This window comes from Peromyscus californicus, unplaced genomic scaffold (assembly GCF_007827085.1).
Source record: "Peromyscus californicus insignis strain IS unplaced genomic scaffold, ASM782708v3 Scaffold_6__1_contigs__length_162567912, whole genome shotgun sequence".
NCBI lineage: Eukaryota > Metazoa > Chordata > Mammalia > Rodentia > Cricetidae > Peromyscus > Peromyscus californicus.
The window spans coordinates 114,666,952-114,689,049 of NW_026294584.1; the positions used below are offsets into that span (position 1 = coordinate 114,666,952).

General features: G+C 46.3%; 1 protein-coding gene and 1 long non-coding RNA gene across 3 annotated transcripts in view; one reads left to right on the forward strand and one right to left on the reverse strand.

The window, feature by feature from the left end:
- Positions 1 to 10,322, reverse strand: part of LOC128100114 (uncharacterized) — a 92,621-nt gene extending 82,299 nt beyond the window's left edge. Inside the window, exons 1-2 of one of the 2 annotated variants that reach the window (XM_052722215.1) lie at positions 7,546 to 10,322; positions 5,604 to 5,720 (exon numbers count right to left, since the gene is read on the reverse strand). In XM_052722215.1, coding sequence (XP_052578175.1) covers positions 5,604 to 5,720; positions 7,546 to 8,246 — 818 coding nt within the window. In that variant the 5' untranslated portion in view covers positions 8,247 to 10,322. Of the gene's footprint in view, positions 1 to 5,603; positions 5,721 to 6,361; positions 7,441 to 7,545 lie in introns of those variants that run through there. The other variant, XM_052722217.1, reaches the window with a different exon arrangement.
- On the forward strand, positions 2,259 to 4,837 carry LOC128100116 (uncharacterized). Its single transcript, XR_008214665.1, has 2 exons — positions 2,259 to 4,493; positions 4,624 to 4,837. It is a non-coding gene; the product is annotated as an uncharacterized LOC128100116 (long non-coding RNA).
- Positions 10,323 to 22,098: the final 11,776 nt, after the last annotated feature.

A 22,098-nucleotide genomic window follows, 5' to 3' on the forward strand; every position in this document is an offset into this window, starting at 1 on the left:
TAAGCTCAGAGATAGCCCTGCCTCACCTAACTCACAGGAGTCTGGAAAACACAGAAAAGCGAAGGCTGAAATGTACGTGTGAGGGAGAAAGACATCTTGGGAATTCACACTAAGTTTGATGCTGGAAATATAACGGAGCATTCTAGTCATCAAGCAAATCATGAGATTAGCAAAAATCAGAGAACCTGACAAAATGTCACTGTCCACCCGACTTACTGGTAATAAACAAACATGTATCCAAATATAAAATTCAGAAGAAAATCCCCATTTTAAACTAAGAGAACCTAATCTAAAATATACACAGGGACCCATCGGTGACCTGCTCTCACCTTCTGGCTGGCTCCTCTGAAAGACATGCTAGCCTTTAACATCTTCAAACAGATATAATCAAACAGGAGGACACACTTTCCAGGCAGTGGCCCCTCTACCTCAGCTACCGAATTCACAGCAATACGAGAAAATAAACTCATCACGGAAGGAAGTGAGGAAGGACTGGAGTAGAAACAGAACTCTGGAACACAACTGTGTGTGTATTCATATGCCTTTAAAAAACTATTTTATTAAAACTATGATTTAGAAAGAAAGTGCAATTAGCTCAGGACAGGCACTGCTGAGAAGCTCCGAACACACCAGACATATGTAAATATTTCACGGTATCAGTTCCGTTTGAGTAGACCTGTCAGGATATTTACAGGGCTTGACAGTACTTCGGTCTTTAATTAAAATTTTGCCCAGATACTTTAATGTAATTTAAATAGATTATTAGTTGTCAGGATCTAATATAAATTTTGTTTACGATTTAGTTACTTTAAGTACTGGGATTGAGGAAACTAATTTAACCCAACAACTGAGTGCTTGGAAGAGCAAGATCAAACCAACAGAAAGCCCCCAGTGCCCTCTGCACTCAGACAGCCTTAAATTACTACAGCGTCACTGTAAAGGCACCAAGTGACAAGAGCCTCCCCCAGTGCCCACACCAGTGCTTTTGTGAAACAGAAAGATGGGGGGGGGGGTAGGTGTCGTAAAGGCATCTGCACCTGTTCAGGTAGCAGGCCCTCCCTCACACATAGCTCTTTCTTCTCCTGACTGCCTAAGAAATACTTTTCTCACTTTCAGAACCACACACTAACAACCGAACGAGCACCTGTTGTGTTCAAGAGGCAATGCATACATTGAAAACGGGTGTCAGGGGACCCCAGGAAGCAAAACAAGCCCCAGAGAGATGTTTCCAAGCCAGCCTGGGCTGACATACCTCACATGAGTAAAACTGGAGAAAAGAACACAGCTTCCGGCACCTTCTCATGAATGGGAGCTGCCTTCTACACCAGGTTTGAACAACGCCTTCCCACAAAACTGACAGTAATTAATAAGAATAATTTACTAAAGAAACAAAGAAAGCTGTCTAATTGTCTTTCCTAACTGCCATGCACTTGACCTCTACGTATTTCCTCTCTGCAGAACACCAGGCTGGAGGCGACAGAGCAAGGACATCACCAGAGGAAGCCAAAGCAAAGCATTTCTTAAAATCAGATGTTCCTTACGTTTATTTTGAGGTTGGGGACACAAGCCAAGTCTGCTTTCCCTCCATTAACCCTGTGGTCCCATGCACACTGAGATAAAGAATCTCCTAGGGAGGGAAGGGGTTAACTGGCATGCGGAAGGCATCTGAATTGGGCCAGGTTGGCCCCTATTTTAAGAAGTCATCTCATATCACAGCCTGCTGTTGCACCAGCTTTTGGCATCTCCAACTTTAATTCATCCAAGTGTCAAGCATGAGAAGTAATTTTCAAAATCCATTTGAAGATGGCCCCTTGCATACCAGGCCTGGCCTATGGCTAAGTGGCCTGCAGATGAAGGTAACAAGTCAAGGGGAAGACCACTGGGAAAACATGCAAACCTTTCTGACTGGATTCTCTCACAAGCTCTGTGTTTGATCACCTGGTGGCATTTACTGGGGAAAAAAAATCCCTGCAAATAACAAATGTATATACAAAACCTCATGTATGGATTCACCTGCTCTGTCATCAAGTGCCTTTCTTGGATATATTTTCTCTAGACAATTCCCTGCTTAGGGCTTTTATTTATATTCTAGATTTTAAAACACGCTTTAAGACACTGGCCAGTATTGCTTACTTAGCAAAAATGGCCTTCACTGAAATGTATATAAGGGATATTATATCTAACAGGATAAAAGAGGAAGGAAAAAGTGCCCAGAAAAAAAAAAAAACTGTCTTAAATAAAAATAGCACCTGTGTAAACGAAGCTAAGCTCTGGAAACCCTTTCTGAAACCTGCAGAAACAGCCCATACTCGATGCCTTGAAGTTGCAATTAAATTGTAGTAATTTAAGATTATCAAGAGAGCAAAGGGCAGCTGGAGGCCTTTGCAGAGCTCCCCTCCCTACTTAATGCTCTGCACTCAGGGGTTAAATGAGTTTCTTTAATGTAAGTACCTTAAAGTAACCAAATCATAAACAAAATTTATACTATTTTCTGTCAGCCTGCAATCTATTGAAATTTGATTAACGTGTACCTAAAATTATTTTTAAAAGGCAAAACTCTGGCTATCCCCGTAAATACTCTTGCAATAGCCATTGAAATGGGATTGGACCTCTAGCACCTACACTTGTCAGAATACAGTGTGTGTGTGTCTGTGTGTGTCTGTGTCTGTGTGTGTGTGTGTGTGTGTGTGTGTGTGTGTGTGTGTGAGAGAGAGAGAGAGAGAGAGAGAGAGAGAGAGAAGATGAAGGTACAAAATTAAGTTTGAGTCAAGTAAACTGTGAAAATCAAATAAAAATGCATACAATAGGAATGGCTGCAAAGCGGAAGCCGGGCTGAAAGAGGCTGTCAAATGTTCTATCCCCTCCCTTCTCTTTCCTAACTCTGGGACTGGTCAGGCTGTAGTAAAATATATTTGTTTGGGAAATAGCCCAGTTCTTCTGTCCATTTCAACAACTGCTGCAAACATACCACCCTTCCACAGAGCCTAAGAATGCAAATGTACAAAGTCAGGGGTCTAGAGAGAAGCAAGGAAAACCTTAGTCACAGGCAAAATAAAAATGCTTAGGCCCAATATTAACTCGATTAACTTCTGCTATTGTTGGTACAAATGATTTTACTAGAAAATATTTACAGCTTTTTAAAAACATGATACACTGCAGAAAATTGCCTAACAGCATCCATGTGTATGTTTAACCCACATTGCTTAATTATACAATAAAGGTATACCCAATAAAAGCGTCAGACTTTGAAACATGTTGTGTACCATGGTTATGAAACTCTAGCTTATTAAAAAAAACAAAGTAGTCACTATGTGACAGGCACTAGTTAATTAAAAATACAAGCCTTAAATGACAATGATTTTTATTCTTCTGTATATGTTTACTTATCCTATTTCCTACTTTGTCCTACTTAATTAAAGATGACATTTAATTTGGAGATAGTTTCTAACTGGAAAAAAGTGTTACATAGTTTACACTTCAGGATTGAAATATAAACATAGTATCTTGAAGACATCTCCAGCAATGTAAACCCCTTCATTAGACACAGTTTCTTTGAATAGTTGATAGTTCATTCGGTTTACTTTGATAAACCTTTGAAAATAAAATGCTAAAGTAATTACTGTTACTACTTTCCTTAAAAATGTAAAGTAGTTAAAATTTCCTAGACAACAAGGGAGGCCAAGTTACAAAGAACCTGAATAAAGTAGCAGCTGGTCATACTGAATGTCAATCAAAAAAAAAGAGGTCATGTGTAATCTAGAGAAGGCTCTCTCCTCTTTTTAAATTCCAAGAGTGGGCTTCAGCACTTGGGTTTCTTCTTTTCTCGTTTTTAACTACACGGCAGATTTAAACCCTCACATATAAAACCCTGGCTTCCCTGAGAAAGCAAAGCTTCTAAGCTGGATGTGAGAAAATGTTATCTAACTGGTGTGGGAGTCTAATGTTGGTAAAAAGAATTCCACGGTGAGGTTCTGGTTAGCCAGCAAGACAGAATTCAGATGACTTAATATTCTTTGGATACCTTTTGGGGTGCACTCTTCTAAAAAAAAAGAAATGTATTACAAAATAGTAACTTGTTTAGCAATTCAGCATCCATAGGAACTCACATGCAGCCCAGAGGCTGGGTATTTCCTTCCAAGTGAGGCTTCACTTGCACAATAAAGATAAGCACTTGCAATGGTCCATTTCTGCATAAGTGAACACGCAGCCTTGCTGGGCTCTCCCTTAGAGCAGTCCCTGACAAGAGCCCAGCAGCAGCCCTGTTTGATCTCCCCTGCTTCCTTAATTTGGGTTGTCAAGGTTCAGCAGTTGGAGGCTGTTTACTTTACTTTTCAAAAAAAAGAAGAAAAAAGAAAGAAAGAAAAAAAGTGATTTCCCCCCCCATTACAATGACTAATCCAAAATGGGGTGGGGGGCAGGGGAGCTGCAGCCACTGGCAAGAGGCTAAACCTTTCCCCCTCTGCACTAAGATCTTAGCTGACACTTTCTGAATGGTAAGTGGTTGAATTTCATTTATACCTTTAGTGCTCTTTAATTATGAGACATTTGAAAAAATGGGGGGGGTGTGCAAACCCATTTCAATATTTTTTTTAATATGAGCTCAGTTTTTTTTTTTTTTTCCAGACTCAAAAGAAGTGGCTAATTCAAAAATCAAAACTAGAATGGAATTCTTGAAAATGACCTGAAAATAGAAATGAGCAGGGACTCAGCTGCCTCCATTAAGCAAACAACCCCTGGATAGAAAACACCTCAAGTCTTACCGGCCCCCATCCAAACCAAGCTAGCCCCAAAACTGATTCTCACTGTGAAAAATAAAATAAAATAAGAGTGCAAAACATTTTCAGGAACAGAAAAAAATTCCTTAGATATCCTTGGGTGTTTTTCTCAGCTCGGATATTTTGCAAGTTCTTCCAGGCTACAGCCCAAGGAAGGTGAAGCGCATAGGACTTCAACGGGTACACTCCTCAACCGCAATCCAAAATGTTCCCGCAGCCTTCTGGCTTAAAGAGCAGAGACTTTAAAGTAAGAAATCTGAACTTGGAAAATACCTGGAGACTGCCGTAAGAGCAACCCTGGGCCCTCAGCAGTGCGCTGGGTAAGCTCAAATGAACTGTTCATAGTAATTTCATTATTCTACTTAAACCACCCAGATGAAAGGGCTGGGGGTGGGGTGGGGGGAGAAGCTTCATTTTGGGTCCTCTAGTCAAGCAATAAGAAAATAAATTAAGAGGAAAGCGCAGGATGAGCCTAACCTAAATCAATACACTCTGAAATCAGCCCAGCTAGGGTATTGGACACAATGGCTTGGAAATAATTAATAGTTATAAGGGGGGAGCGGGCTGAGAAGGAGAGCAAGAGATGTCACATTTTACACTTCACATTCCACGCTAACTTTGATCTCCAGATTTTCGGATTCAGGGAAGAAAGTGAGAGAAAAGGAAGAAAGCAGGTTCCGTATTTGCTAGCACCTACCAGCCTGATGGACACATACCTTGCTCCCTGCGCCTGATCACAACGATCTGGTTGCCCAGGCTAGCTGGTACAGAGCCCCGGCTTCCCCGCTTCCCCCCGCCCGCGCGCCTGCCACGGCCGCCTCGACTTACCCACCGAGTCCAGGGAGGAGGCGCCGGCAGCTCCACGCTTCTCCGCGCCGCCGCCGCTGCCCCTCTCCCGTTCGTTCGCCCGCCGTGCGCCGTCCTCCTGGGGCAAACTTTCTGGGTCTGCGATCGACAAGAGACCGGGAAGACCCTCAGCAAGTCTTCCTTCCGTGAAGGTTTCGGGGTGGGGGGAGATCGAAGGGGACGAGGTGATTAGGCGGAAGGGGCCAGGACCACAGACAGAGATGGCAACCGGACGGAGAAGACCCCCGAGCGCGCGGGGACAGGGGAGGAGGATGCGCCGCGGGGAATCCCTGCAGGGATCCGGAGACCCGGAGCGCGGCCTGAGCCTTAGTCTCAGCACCTTCCCGGGATCTTACAAAGTTGCAACAACAAAAAAGGAGGGGCAGGACCGGGGGAAAGGGGTGGGATAGGGCTGCGATGGCAGGCGCAAGGTTTGGAGTTACAACTGTTTATTTAGTCCTTAGGCTCCCAGGGGGCGGGAGCTGCGCGGGAATGGGGGTGCTGCAGGCAGCAATTTCCAAGCAAACACGGGGAGGGGGGGCATGCGACTTTGTTTCTGGGCGCGGAGCTCCCTGGCGCCCGTGTGTGTCACCGCCAGTCTCCGGGGACTGAGGCGGAGCTCACAACAGGTGGGGAGGGGGACAAGGAATCAAAGTTTCCGAGAGCGGCAGGGGGGTTGGGGGGGTGGGGGGAGCGGGAGGCGGGGGCGAGGGGAGGCGGAGGCAGCAGATGACCACGACCCTGCGGCAGCTGGCAAACTCCTCGGCTCCCGGCGCCGCCGCCACCGCCTCGGTCCCCACCCGAAGCGCGCGCCGCCTGGTCTCGTCGGCTTCGGAGAGACGTCTCCGAGGGACAGGAACCGAGCGCCGAGAGCACGGGAGGAAAGCTGCGCGCAGGCGAGAAACGGAGAGCCATCGGTGGCCGGGACAGGGCCGGAGGGACGCGGTCGCACGCGCGTGTCGCAGGGCAGATCCCTGAGCTTAAGAGGCACAGGAGTCAGAAGCGAAAGTGTATGGTGGCGGGAGGGTCCAGAGTACGGGCGCCGAGGGTCCTCGAGGCATGCCCTGTCCCCATGCCCACCCGCGATCTGGCTACGGCTGGCGCGGGCGCCGTCTCTGACAAGCGGGGGCCGAACGCGCGTGGGGTGCGTGTCTGGCAGAGGGTGCGCGGGTGTGTGTATGAGTTTTCCAGGCTCCCAGGGGTTAGCTACAGAGCGTCCACACCGCTGACTTCTGACCAAAACACGCGTGGCTACAGGGATGTCGCCAAGCACCGGGTCCAGGGCGCAGGCGTCCCTGCTCAGCCATCCAGCGTTCGCCGGGCAGCCTGGGGTACAGAAGGGGCACGCACTCTTGGATAGCAGGGTAAAAGTTTGCTCCAAGTTCAAACTTTGAGCTCAGGAGAGGATGCCGCACGCCCCCGCCAACCGGGACCAGGTCCCGGGTACCCGCACCAGGCGGCCACCAAACGCTGACGCTGGGTACTCAAAGTTGCGACGGGCGGCCTGGGCTTATTGATCGCTCTACCCGAGCGGCTAGAGCGAGCGCAGAGGAGCGAGGGGCCAAGGGGGAGGCGAGCTCGTCCGTGAGGCCACCATCGCACCCCACAGTGACTTATGCAAATGAACCCAAGGGTGCGGGCGCCTCCCGCGCTTCCTCCAGCCCAGCGCCCGCGCGCGGCCCCCACCCACGCAGAGCCTGGGCCCCGACTCCGGAGCGAGTCGAGAACCGAGGGTTGGGGGAGATGCACGTGGAGCCTGGAGGTAAAAAGTAGGAATTTTTTTTCTTTTTCTTTTTTTTTCTTTTTTTTTTTTTCCTTTTTTTTTTGTGCTGGTTGTTGTTGTTGTTTAAAGTGGCGGAAACAAGGCAGGAGGCGGCTTGGGAAAAAAAAAAAGTGGAGCAGAAATGGAAAAATACGAACTCACCCGCGGCAAATGGTCTCTCGGTGCAAACTAAGGTGTTTTCGGGGCCTTTCCCCGCGCGCGCCCACTCCCGCCCGCGCGCGCCCCCCGCTCACACACTCAGCCGCGCACACGCGCGCACACACACACGCACTCGCGGGCGAGGGCCGGGCCGCGAGCACAGCGTGCAGCTGCCACACAATAAATAACAATAGATTCCTCCGCTTGGGACTCGTTCCCGAGCCGCGCCAGCGTTGCAGCCGCGAGGCGCCCCCAACCCGCCCCAGTCCCACGCTGGGCCCAAGCCCCGCCACACGCACTCTCGAGACCCCCGCGACCCCCCGAGAGCCACCCACACCTCCATACGGCGCCCTTGGGTCGCCTGCCCCCTCCCCCCCCACAGCCCGGAACAAATAAATAAATAAGGCGCGCGCGAGAGGCCATCGCGTCGCGGAGGGAGATGTTGTTATTTTTTGCTGTTGTGCGTCCCTGACGTCACATCCACCTGCTGGGTAAACAACAGGGCTCGCAGAAGGAAAAAAAAAAAAAATTGCAATTGCCAAGTGAGGGACCTGGGGAGGGGAAGAAGAGAGGGAGGCAGAGCCCCCAAACCCGGGACGGAACGCCACAACAGTTTCCAGGCAAAGGGAGACTGGATGAAAGAGCTGGAAAAAGAGGGGCCTGGGGCAGGGGGGTCCCCTCAGAAGAGGGGGAGAGGGACCCATTCAGAACCAGGGAAATGGAAAGGAGGAGTGTCAGCAACTAGGGACGCAGAGGGGAATGCCAGGGCAATTCGCTCAGCTCTGAGCTAAAAAATCCAGGAGGGGAAAGGACAGGCGGGGATGGAGTTTCCTCCAGTTAAAAGTGAAAGTGCTTCGCCTGGGTGACAGTTGGAGCGGAGGGCGGCAGGGGCGGCGTTCCAGCCCCGCGCCTGCTCTTGGGTCCTCCCTCGGTCTCTCCCCTTTCTTTCTGCACTTTGTCCAATGAAAGAAGGCGAGTTCGGAAGGTGAAAGTTCAGCTGAAGGACAAACCCCTGATTGCGAGGAAACAGAAACCCCTCCAGCCAGGGGGATTTTCCCCTGCATCGCGGAATCGGGAGAGAGTGAGGAGAGCAAGAACTTACTCCCTCAGGCCTTGTCAGCCTCTGCAGGAATGTTGTCCACTTGGGGGAAAGTGGCTGCGAGCAGAACTGTGTTTTCGCCACAGTTCCTCTTAAGAAAACACCCGGGGGCTAGCATGTCAATCACTTGTTTAACACAGATTACCTGCTCTCTCGAACATCAGTCATGTGAGAGAAAAAAAGCTTTGTGCAATTCTTTGGGAAGGTGAGATTTTTGTGTTCTTTTTGCTGCTCTGAAGTTTGGTTGAGTATGTCAATTTAAATAAGTATCCGACGAGCCCAGATGAAATGTTTTTGAAATAAAAATACATAAGACAAAAAGCACTTTTATCAACATAAACAGGGAAGCTGATTTCGCATTTCCAACAGGGACTTAGAAACAGGACCTCTGTGGCTTCTAGTTGAACAGAAATTATTTTGGGGTTCCCCCAAAGCGCTTAGGGAGCTGAGGTGTGCTTACCGCGGTTTGCATCTTGAGACTAACACAGATGTAAATAATACCCTGGCTCAATTATAATAGATTCTCTTGGATAATGTGTTTTGACAAATATTAAATGTTCATTTGCAGAATTTAAATCGAAATTGAAATGAGAAGGTGAGGATATCGTTTAAATTTATATCCTATGTTCGGGAAAGTAAAATAATTGACAACAAAACCATTCACTGGTATCGCCAGAGAAAAGTAGTATGCCGAGTAAAAAAGCCCAGTGGAATCCATACTGTCAACACTCCATGTCAAGCACACAAGACCAGCCACCTCATTTTTTTTATATACTAGGAACTACATACATGAAGTGGATTTTGCATTCTATAAAAGGTCCATGTTTTCTTTGTTAGGACATTAATACATGTTCTATAATATTCTATAAACTTACATACATAGTAAGTTCCTGCCTTCCCGACTCACAGGCCACTGCAGACAGTGGTAACATCTAATATTTATTGAATGTTTGCTATGGCCTAGGCTATAAACTAAAAGGTTTGTGACAAGTTAGTTGATAGTCTCACAAAACCTTGGACATCGCTGGAAAGTCCATATTTGGAATTCACATGGAATTAAATAGGAATCTTTGGGGAAAAACACTGTTTTTAATTTCTATGATGGTCCTGCCAAATATAACTTATTTATGGTATGTAGCTGGTTGTACAATTGTAACTCCGGGAAAACAGCCGTTTATTTAAATATGACATCTCTGTGCATAGTCCATAAAGAACAATTTCTATTGTGATCTTGTTTATCAGACTCAACCATGGCTTGTGTTTTTTTTGTGGGTTTTTTTCCCCAATTATAACCATACCAGCAATGAAATCCTTAGCTTGCTACTGATCTTGGTCTGAATTTTAAATGTCTTAAATTCTACCTTCTCTTACAAGAAGAGGCTAAAGACAGATTGGCAACACGTTTTGCAGACAAAAGGAAATCCTGGCTGTAAATCCCATGATATATGGCACTGTTTTGGGATATGATATTGTCTGATGTGCAGGCTTATTGGAGACCCCACACCCCTTTGGTTTATGTTACAGGAGCACTTGACTATGGCTTAACACATTGTCCATTCTGAACACTGTCACATCACGTTCACAGGGAACAGGTTTCTAATTTCTTTATCAGTAATCAACTGGAAGTTTCTTTTTGTTAAATTAAAGCAAGAAGGATTTTGTGTGGGTTTTTTTTTTTTTTTTTTTTTTTAAATAAAGGGCATGGGGGTAGGACGCCACCTTTTGGTGATAAAACAAATAGAAATCCCTTTTTAGACCTGCTGCTGACATCATTTTAGTTTTAATTACACCAAGGCAAGGGTGCTTGTCCTCATTTCCTTATATATTAAGTAGGGGAGGGTGTGTGCAATTAGCTGATTAAAGTTAACCAAAGCCAGTGTTTCCCTAGAGGGATCAGTATGTGTCCCTGCCCTGCCACATACTATTAAACCAAACATCGAATCCATTCTCTAAATACTGTGCAAATGCACATATCCACAGTTTGGGAAAAGGAAGGAGACTGGACATTTGCCACTTAATGAGATGCTAAATGTTCTGGTAAGTTTACAGTTAAAAAATAAAACAGAACCACAAGATTTAGTGTTTGTACATTCCTGAATTTGCTATAATTCATGAATAACATACTGAACTCATGGGAGTGCAGCTATTACGCCAATTGTCATAAATATTTTCAACTATTTCTTGATTTTTCTGTTACGTTATATGGGAAACCTGTATCTCTCCCCCTAAGTTAAATATAAGCACCGTGGAAAGAAAGTCACCAATTGCTCTTTGTAAATGTTTCAAAGGAAAAATGAAAACGTGAACTTCAAAAGAGAATATGTGACAAGTGTGTTGAGCTGTCATCACTGAAAATCCAGCCCCACCCCTTTTGACAATCTGAAGGAGGGGATAGTGACTGGAAGGGAATATGATTGTCAATATGCTATGCAAGTTGATGTTAGCACTCCCACAGTGGGAAAGGGGTGTGCGCATCCCAGCACCACCAACTGTAGGTGGGCAGGGCAGGCCAGGGCATGGAAGCCATTCTCCAGGGCCAAATAACTGGCAGTGGTCTTGGGCAGGTTAGAAGCCAGACACCTCTTAGGTGTCTCTCTGCCTGAAAAGCCCACCTAGCAAAAGTACCAAGTCACTGTACATTAAGCAGATGTCCTGGTACCCCACAAACATCCACCCTCAATATCCTTTTACAGATGGTGGAGAAACTGAGGCCTCAGTGAGTCCTGTTCAAGTCTAGCCTCTGCAGCCTTTCTCTGAGCGAGGGTAAACAGCCAAGAGGAGAGATGAAGCATGTATGGACTATTCTCCTAAGGCCCAAACTGTTTCCTTCCGAGATGAAACTGGCTGGCGAGCAGCATGTGCTACACTGTGAGTGAACAGAGAGGAGCCACTCTGTGCCTGGATGGCCCAGACAGTCCATATACACCACAGCAGGAGAGGTCTTGTTTACCATATGTAGCATTACTAGGCGAAGAGAAGACAGTCCAGGACCCAGGAAAGTGAGCCAGGGAATGTAATGGACCCTGCTTCACAGGGGTGTTCCCTACAACTAGCTGAAGAGGTTCAGCTTTTCACCTGGTGATAATAGTGCTGCCTCCTCTGGTGGTCCAACATAAGGGACCACACACACACACACACACACACACACACACACACACACACACACACACACGAAGAGAGTCTGTGTGTGTGTGTGTGTGTGTGTGTGTGTGTGTGTGTGTGTGTGTGTGTGTGTGTGTATACATGCATGCAGAGGCCAGAGGTCAACCTCTGGTCATCTTCCTCAGAAGGTTTTTGAAGCAGGATCTCTCATTGGCCTTTATATCACCACATAGGCGAGGTTAGCTGGCCAGTGAGCCCCAGGTATCCATCTGTCTCCACCTCCCCAGTGCTGAGATATGTGTGTAGCATCATAACCCAGCTTGGGGGCAGAGGGTGGATATATAGTGCATGAACCTGTGCTTGAGGGTGGATAGGCTCATGATCATTCATGTGGAAGCCAGAGTTGGTTGTCTACCTCTGACACGAACGAATGAATGAAACACATTCTCTCATTGAATCAGAAGCCCAACTTCACCCCCCAAGCCCTTGCCTCTGCTTCAGTTAGAGTGGTTGTCTAACCAGCTCTCTAGTCTCTGCCCCCTAGGCTGGGGTGACAGGCATGGGTATTAGGAATTTGAGTTCAGGTGCTTATTCTTGCTGAGAAAGCAGAGTTAACTCGCCAGCCCTAGCCCTGACTTTTTGATTGCTCAAGACAGGGTTTTTCTGTGTAGTAGCATTGGCTGTCCTAGAACTCACTTTATAGACCAGGCTGGCCCTAAACTCAGATATCCGCCTGCCTCTGCCTCCTGAGTACTAGGACTTTTTTAAATATGTGTTCTGGGGATCAAACTCAGATCTTCATGCTTGCACAGAACTTAACCAACTAAACTATCTCCCTAGATCCTCACAAAAGATTTTTATTTCTCACAACCTAGATGGCCCTCAAGTGAAGAATGGATAAATAAAATGTGGTACATATACACAATGGAGTACTACTCAGCAGAGAAAAAACAATGACATGAAATTTGCAGGCAAATGGATGGAACTAGAAAATATCCTGAGTGAGGTAGCCCAGACTCAGACAGACAAACATGGTGTGCACTCACACATGAGTGGATATTAGATGTAAAGCAAAGGATAACCAGACTGAAACCCACAGCTTCAAGGAGACTAGCTAGCATGGAGGACCCTAAAATGGATGCATGGATTGCCCAGCAAAGGAGAAATAGATGAGCTCTACATGAGCATACTAGGGGTGAGGAGGGCTAATGGAGGGCAAGGGATGGGGGATGAGAACATAGGGGAACAGGAGGTTCCAGGTGGAACAGTGACAGAGTGGGAGAGCAAGGAAAGAGATACCATGATAAATGAAGACATCATGGGAATAGGGAGAAACAGAGTGCTAGGGAAGTTCCCAGGAATCCACAAGGATGACCCCACCTTAGACTACTGGCAATAGTTGAGAGAGTGCCTGAACTGGCCTACTCTGGTGATCAGATGGGTGAATATCCTAACTGTCATCATAGAACCTTCATCCAGGGACTGATGGAAGCAGATGCAGAGATCCACAGCTGGGTGTCAGGCTGAGCTCCAAGAGTCCAATCAATGAGAGAGAGGAGGGAGTCTATAAGCAAGGGACATCGAGATCATGATGGGAAAATGTACAGAGATAGCTAGCCAAACTAGTGGAAATGTATGAACTGTGGACCAATAGCTGAGAAGCTCCATAGTACTGGACCTCTGGATAGGTGAGGCAGTTGTTTAGCTTAAACTGTTTAGGGGGCCCCCAGGCAGTGGGATGAGCTGGCTTTTTGGAGCCTGGTGCCTATGGTGAGACATTTTGCTCAGTCTTGGTGCAGGGAGGAGGGGCTTGGACCTGCCTCAAATGAATGTACCAGGCTCTGCTGACTCCCCATGGGAGACCTTGCCTTGGAGGAGGTGGGAATGGGGGGTGGGTTGGAGGGAAGACTGGGGGGCAGGAGGAGGGAGGAGAGAAGAATCTGTAAAAGTTATTATTAATTTATTATTTATAATTATTACTAATTATAATTTATATATTTATATAATTTATATATTGATATATTGATATAATTTATATATTTATAATTTATATTTATAATTATTTATAATTGTTATTAGTAATAATAAATTGTAGCACAATAATTGCTCAATTTTAAAAAAAAAGAAAAAAAAGATTTTTATTTCTCACTATCTCAGAAGCACAATTCTGTAGACAAATAAATATGGTCTATAGATATGTTTATGTTTCTCTAAATTAGTGCTTGTGAATGGGGGTGTGCCTATAACTGAACTATGTATGTACAGACCTTTGCCCTGGGGGACCAGTTGGTGTATCATCCCTATGCACTGCAAGGAACACTAAAGACTTCTTTCAAGCACCTTTACTCTGAGAAGCCGTTCCAATATCTCATCCCTCAGGACTCCCAATGCAATGTTTGTGACCTTAGACATGCATAAAGGGAGGTGACTCAAACTGTAGCCTGTGTCTACTACAGGTGCTAAAAGGATCAATACAGCCTTGCAATGCAAACTGAGACATACTTTCCTGCAGCTGGAGCATCACTTCAAAGTGTGTCAGAAGTGCAGAGCACAGAGGGACAGGAGAGACGGTTCAGCAGTTGAGCACTTGCTACTCTTATAGAGGACCCTAGTTTGGTTCCCAGCACCTACTTTAGGCAGTTCACAACTGTCTGGAACTCCAGCTTCAGAGGATCGGATGCCCTCTTCTGGCCTCCATTGGCACTACAGTCATATCTATAAATTCTCTCTCTCTCTCTCTCTCTCTCTCTCTCTCTCTCTCTCTCTCTCTCTCTCTCTCTCTCGTGTGTGCATGCACACACACACACACACACACACACATAATTTAAAATAAACCAAAGATGTTCTAAATGTGTGGTTTTAAATGCAGATGAGGCTAGGGGGATGGTTCAGTCAGGAAACTGCCTGCTGTGCAAGCATGGGGAACTGAGTTCCATCCCCTGCATCCATGGGAAAAGCCAGGTGTGGCAGCATGTACTGATAACCTCAGTGTTGGGGTTGGAGAGAATAAGAAAGCCTCTATGATTCTGGCCAAATCAGTGAGGTCAAGGTTCAATGAGAAAGCTTGGCAAAAATAAATAGAGAGACAGTCAGACAGACAGATAGATAGACAAACAAACAAAGTTGTGAGTGATTGAGGAAGACACCATCCACATCAAGTCTGGCACATAGACGTGCACACACATACACAAAGTGCAAGGTGTGGTGGCTCAAATTTGTAACCTCACACTCAAGACAACAAGGCAGGAGGATTGTGAGCTGGAGGCCAGCCTGGGCTACATTCAAAAACTTGCTGACCGAGGGGAAAAGCAGAATCTCAGAAGCCACCTCCAACCTACAAAATCAAAAGCTTCATTTTTAAACCAAGCTGCAGCTGAGTCCCATGCATATTCAAGCGGAGGACACATGACCCCTTTTATAACAGCTCACAGCTCAACAGTTTTGTAAGCTGAGTCCTCTGCTTGATTCTCCAAACAGACTTCTTTGGTAAAACTTGGTTGGTTTCTTGTTTTTCAACCACTTGCAAAGTTAAGCTACTAAATCACCTATGTAAACCATGATTAATTCCTTTGACATTAATAACAGGGTGACTTCTCTCTCCTGTTACCCCAAAGAGCCTGCTAATTGCCCTCCGATTGTTTACCTTTGTATTGTTTTATGAGAGCCCAGAGAAAGATGGAAGATATCCCCCACCAGCCCTGAAACAAGTGCCAGGCAGGTTTTGGAAAGGGTGAACACATGCATGCTATGACTCCACCTTGTTAGCAGAAGGGCTTTGCTGTCTTTGTTTTGTTTTCTTTTTTATGGAAGGGATGACGCCTCCATAATTATAGGTGTTGCTGTTTAAAACTCAGAATGTTTTCCAAACCACCAAAGGGTCACGCCTCCAGCAACCCAGGAGCCATCCAGCTCTCTTTTTCACTTCTCTAAACAGTTGATAGAGACACCTCTAAGCATGACTAGGTTTACATCAAGCATAATGAGGGGCAGAGGGACCGAATCCAGGTACGGCTGCTTCCTGAATAAACATGAAGGAACCACAGGCAAGCCTTCTCCCCCCCTCCCCAGATTATGGAGGGGTTTTTAATCTATGAAATTCTCAAAGGCAGGCAGTTCACCCTTCTAACAAGACAACAGGTTACTATTGTTAAACCCCCCAAAAATAATTAAAACCATTGTTTTAATACTATCCTAAGGCAGTGTAATTAAGTCAGGGTGAGTAATTGTGTATCTGAATTCAAAATAAGATTTTGCATGTAGAGCAAAGTTCTGATGGTAATCTCAGAGAAGTGTCTTGGCTTATATTTCCGAGACACAAGTGCCAGCTCAGCATTACAATAGGCATTGTGAGAAGACTGGAGACAGAATGTGTTTGTGGAAAAGAAGCAGGCAGGTCTGCCCACCTTCAGGGAACAGCGAGGCCACATGTTCCAAGTGCAGGTAGAGTTTAGGAGGGACGGGTAATGAGCCAATCTTTTTATTGATTAGAACATCCGAACACGGGACTGTTTTTTGTTGTTATTTAAGTAATGTCTACAAAACAACTATCCAGGGATGCTTCCTCATTTCTCCCTCCCCTGGAGGTATTCTTGACCTATTATTAAAAAGAAAAAAAAAACTTTACAAACATCAAAATCTGATTTGCCAAAGGCTGAATCCTGTGGTATTATACTGGAATGGAAGGTATTAATGTGGACAGTGTTCTTAAAATTGACAGTCGCAAGATAAGGAGATAGAGAAGTCAGCCCAGAGCCGGGCAGTGGTGGCGCACGCCTTTAATCCCAGCACTTGGGAGGCAGAGCCAGGCGGATCTCTGTGAGTTCGAGGCCAGCCTGGACTACCAAGTGAGTTCCAGGAAAGGCGCAAAGCTACACAGAGAAACCCTGTCTCGAAAAACCAAAAACAACAAAAAAAAAAAAACAAAACAGAAGTCAGCCCAGATGTATAGGCACAGGGGAGTTGACATACAAACACTTTCTAGTTCTGTCCATTGGCACAAGCCAGAAGCAACCACACCCTGATAGCAATGAGCACACGTAGTAGCATCTCAAGCTTGGTCTCTAAATACCCTTTTCCAATGAAAGAAAACAGGTCTTCATGAAGAGCTAATGTGTCCTGTGGAAGGGGTAGGGATACCTGGAGCATCCAGTGGGTTCCAGGGGCAGAGGAAGGAGGAACTTTAGGGGAAGGGCACAAGATTTTACCTATCCCAAGGTTGAGATGTCTTGAGCAAGAAAAGTAAGAGCAATAGGACTTCATATATATGGAGAAAGGGTATGGCATCCCTATAGATCACTGGGGGGCAGCACTCTGTGTTTAGCATGTATGGGTAACACTGACAGCCTAGACTACAGAGCTCAGTCAGGTGGCTGACGTTCTCCAATGAGCTGGGACTGGCAAATTTGAGTACACAGGGCCCCAACAAAAAAGACACAAGTGCTGGTGACTACTTTCATCCAGAAAGCCCAGGGCAGAAAGAGTCTTTAAAGAGAGGCATGAAATCCAGATTTTTTTTTTACCTAAATATTTAACAGTTTTCAGATTTTAGCTAATCCAGATTAATATAAGCCACAGAGTATACTGAGGCCCTGTTTATGATGCCCATGTTTTGGGGAACCAATTAATCACATCAATTTAGTGTGACAAGATTTGTTCCTTAAAGGAAAAACAGCCAAATGAAGAGAAATATGAAGAATACATTTCAATATTTATAAGTTCCTCCCCAGACATAAGTCCTTCCAAGTACCCTGGCGAGGGAGGTCATCTATAGTATTATTTTGAGAAAGTCTTGCTATGTCGCCTAGACTAGCCTCAAACTTACCACCCTCCTGCCTCAGCTCCCTAAAGGCTGAAACTACAGCAATGTGCTAACACTACATTCTGAATCACATCATTAGATGCACATCCTGCATCTATGTTTGCCTACTGTCTACTTTCCAATCAGTGAAGAGCCATGAAGTTGGGTCCCTGTTTCCTAGAACTCTAGCTCTTGAAGATGCACAATAAATATGAACAAGGTCCTAACATGAAGGCGTGTGTGTGTGTGTGTGTGTGTGTGTGTGTGTGTGTGTGTGTGTGTGTGTGCATGAAATATGGAGGGAGGTTATAGGACAACTTCAGGAGCTATTACTTAGGACAGAGTTTCTTACTGGACTGGAATTCACTAAGTAACCAAGGCTGGCTGGCCAGTGAGCTCCAGTTATCTGCTTGGCTCCACCTCCCCACTACTGGAATTTCAGGTATGGGCACATGCTATGAGACCTGGCTTTTTTATGTGGGTTCTGGGGATTGAACTGGTGTACTAATGTTAGTAGGGAAAGCATTTGACCTACTGAACTGTTTGCCCAGCCCAAGATGAAAGCCTTTGGCGAAGTATCCAGAGCAAAAGGACCATGTCTGGAAGGACAGTACAATGAACAGCCCTTGCACATGATGTCAGCTCGCTGAAGATGGACAATTTCACTACAGTAGGTTGAAGTCATAGAGATTCTCTGACTCTTAAGGACAGGGGTCTGTGCCCCAGAGTAGGATGTGAGCTCTGTGAGTCTTAGAAACTTCTCAGATCATTGTCCATTGCAGAACCCCTGGACTCCATAAACACTTCCAGTGTGAGAGACCCAAAGGTCCTAAGTCCCTCTGCCCTCAACATTATTCTCCCACAGTAGCCAGCATCCTTTTCTAGAACAATTCAATAGATAAAGCCAAGAATAATTCTTCCTGGTGACGCTAAAGTCATTAGTATTCTTCGGCAAAGCCTTCAGACCCTGTAGATCAGAATCACCTGGGAGAGGGGCCTCCCCAAGTCTACCAATTCTACCATATCCAAGTGTTGGGAAGGTGCCAGCTAGTTCTTATATACGTAAAAACAGAAGGGAAGCTTGACAAAGGGCGACACACAAAGGAACGAATCAGGATGTCACAGCATTGTCAAAATTTCCTACACGTCATGAACTCTAATGGCCTCTGTTTCCACAGATGGAAATAGAGTCACCAAAAGGTTAGTTGAAATGCCCGAGAATGAGAAATGGTACAGTCTAGGCTACTTGCTGACTCCCGTATCTACTAAAACTGCCAGCTCCAGTTATGTCTAGCCAGCACATTAAGATGAATGAGTTCCCAGATCTTTCCTAGCCTTGGTGATGGCATCCCAAGGATGAAATAGGACATAGGACACAGAGCATGCCATACATCATGGTGTGTTCCCTAAGGGCTCAGTGAGGCTTGAATCCCAGGAATACTAACTCTCAAGCTTCTCTACACTTGATTGGGAATAGTCCTAGACTGGGTGGGATCAGACCATCAGAAGTAAGTGTGTGTGTGTGTGTGTGTGTGTGTGTGTGTGTGTGTGTGTGTGTGTGTAAGCACACATGTGTATGCATGCAGATGCATGTTCACCTGCAGGCAGAGAACAACTTGGCTGTCATTCCTCATTGGCTATCTACCTTGCTGTTTGAGACAGAGTTCCTTAGTGGTCTGGAACTCACCTAATTGGCTAGGCTGGCTAGCCAGAGAATCTCAGGGATCTACCTTTCTCTACCCTCAATCCCAAGCCTTATAAGCATGTGCCATCAAATCCAGCCTTTTTCCCACCAATGGGTGCTGGGGATTGAATTCGGGTCCTCATGCTTGCTTGACCAATGGAGCCATCTTCCCAGCCCGATCTCACATCCTCACATCATGCTCAGAGAAATTAACCAGGTACAGGAAGACAAATACCCCTCACCAATTCTTCCTGCAAGAATAAGATCAAGCCAGACATAGTAGCACCTGTAATCCTAACACTTAGGAGGTAGAAAGAGGAAGATTAGGAATTCAAGGCCAGCCTTGGCTACATAAAGAGTGTGAGGCAAGCCTGGGCTATGTAAGAAAAAAGGCAAAGAAGGAAAGAAAGAAGAGGAAGAGAGGGCTGGTGGCACTTATTCCCATCAGATCTGGAAGTCAGCACCCTCTCTAGCAGGGGATTTCCCTTGGAGCTGGGTTAGCTTCCTTGGGTCAAAATTTCAACCTTGTTCATTGCCTTGTGGAGCCAGGTAAGTTTTTGGTTGGGATTCATATGCATTGTAGGGTGCTGAGCAATATAAATCTGGTACCTGCCTCCAGTGGGAACAACCAAAAATGTCTCTAGACCTAGCCGAATACCCACAAGGGTCAAAATTGCCCTATGGTGCAAAGCACCTGCTCTGGAGGACCCCAGAACAGGCAGGCAGTCTCTCTGGCCACCAACATTCCAGTCCTTGCCAAAGGTATTTATCTGATCACTTCCTCTCCCAGGAAGAGCAGCAGCCAGCCTGTTTCTATCTGTAATTGAGTAACCCGGCCATTTCCTTTGCAAACAGAGTAGCTGGAGATGGCTGTTTGTCGTTTGCACAGAGCTTCGAGGTGGGCTCCTCTGCTGTGTGAGCTACCAACCCATTTCCAGTTTGGCAACCTTCTGACAGCAGAGCTGGTCCCATCCTGAGGAAGCCGATTTTATGAGGGCCTGTGACTTAAGAAACCGAACTCCAGTGTGTGGTGAGCCTCAACCTACAACCGAAATACCATACAGGAAGTGGCAAGCAATGGAATCCGGACTAGGGTATGGCCTCTTATAAAGTTCTGATTAAAGCTCCCCTTTCCCTGAGAAGCCTGGGGCATTCTCAGTTCCAGGGCAGGAGGCTCAAAGGTGACTGGACAGATTTCCCCGGGCGGGGTCGGCCCCTCCCACCTTCACCTCCTTTCCCTGGTCCCATCTCCCTGGGGCTGCTGAGCAACACACATTGCCTAACTGAAGCTGCCATTTTAATGAGCGGCTGTGGAAAAGCTGAGGTGAAGGCCGGCCTGAAAGAACAACTGAGGGAAAGTAATTTGTTCCCAAAGCTCTGGCTCACTTTGGCGTCTAACCCTGTGACAGAAAGTACCTTTGACTTTGGAGGGTCCTCTCCTGAGAAGCAGAAGCAGGCCACCGACCAGGCCCCTCCCAAAAGCAGGATAGATGTCACTGGCACTCAGGCGCTCACTCAGCAAACATCTAGTGCAGCTCACTGAGTATTAAGCAACACTGACAGCTCCAAAGAAAGGCAATAAATTAAATATGGAAAGCCCTTGCCTTCCAAGGGAATTCTGTCCCAGGGAGTGTCTTGGTGAACTATGTCATTTTTGAATGAAGCATTTTCTGTGTCAAGTGTGTGTGTGTGTGTGTGTGTGTGTGTGTGTGTGTGTGTGTGCGTGCACGCACATTTATGAGGGGAGTACGCATGCACATGCGTGTAGAGGCCTGAAGTCTACCTTGGATGCTCCTGGGGAGCTGTCCACTTTATTTTGAACCAGTATCTCTCTCTGACCTAGAACTCAGCAAGCAGGCTGGGCTGACTGGCCAGTAAGTCACAGAGATCCTCCTGTCTCTGCTTCCCCAGTGCTGGGATTTCAAGTATGCACTATCACACCTTGCTTTTTTTTAAAAAATGTGGGTGCTAGGAATTGAATTCTGGTCCTCATACTTGCATGGTGAGCACTTTACCAACTAAACTATCTCCCCAGTGCTCCCAACCCCCATTCTTTTCCTAAAGAAGAAACTCGGAGCGTTCGTTGTTAATATAAATGGAGCAGGTCAGCAAAAGGATACCAAAGAAAACTTCCATGGCTCCTGAGATTCTAGCGCGAACTAGAGCCAACAGGTGATAATGGTGAGGTGGTTCAGAACATACCACAGAGGCATCGAAAAGTTAATTTACCAACAACTGCAGATAAAAGCCAGGCCTCCAGGATCTATGCCCTCAGCACAGCTGGAAATCCTGACTCAGAAAAGAAAGTGATATCGAAAATACTTAGGGGGCAGGGGGGACGAAAGGAGGGGAGAGAAGCAGAGTGGTATTGAGGAGGGGTGGAGATAGAGCGTGAGGATGGGGAGGAGAATATGGAGAGAGGGGGGGAGGGAGGGAGGGAAGGGAATCTCAGTTGCATGCTAGCTGAAGCATTGCATTGAAGAGCTCCGAGTCCGGAGAGAAATGGGGGGATGAAGATTATGTGGCTGGCGTACCTACAACACTCCAACTGGCACAACAAAACCAGCCCTTCCTCCAGGCAACAGAAAATAGCCTCTTCTGGAAGCTTGTCTCAGCACACAGAGCAGCAGAAGGCAGGAGAGGCCAATCAAATCTTCCCTGCTCTCTCTAGCAAGTGCCAGGGCAGTGGGAATCTTAAGCTCCAGGGGAACACATTGTGGATTTTCTGGGTCAGAATTCAGAAGTTCGAATTCTGGGCGAGCGATGATAATGGTCTGTATCATTTATATTATGGTCCCCAAGGAAGATGCGGAATCAGGGCTCCAAAACCATGGAGCCAGGCTGGCCAGCTGTTTGCCGGGTGGAGCACTGTGC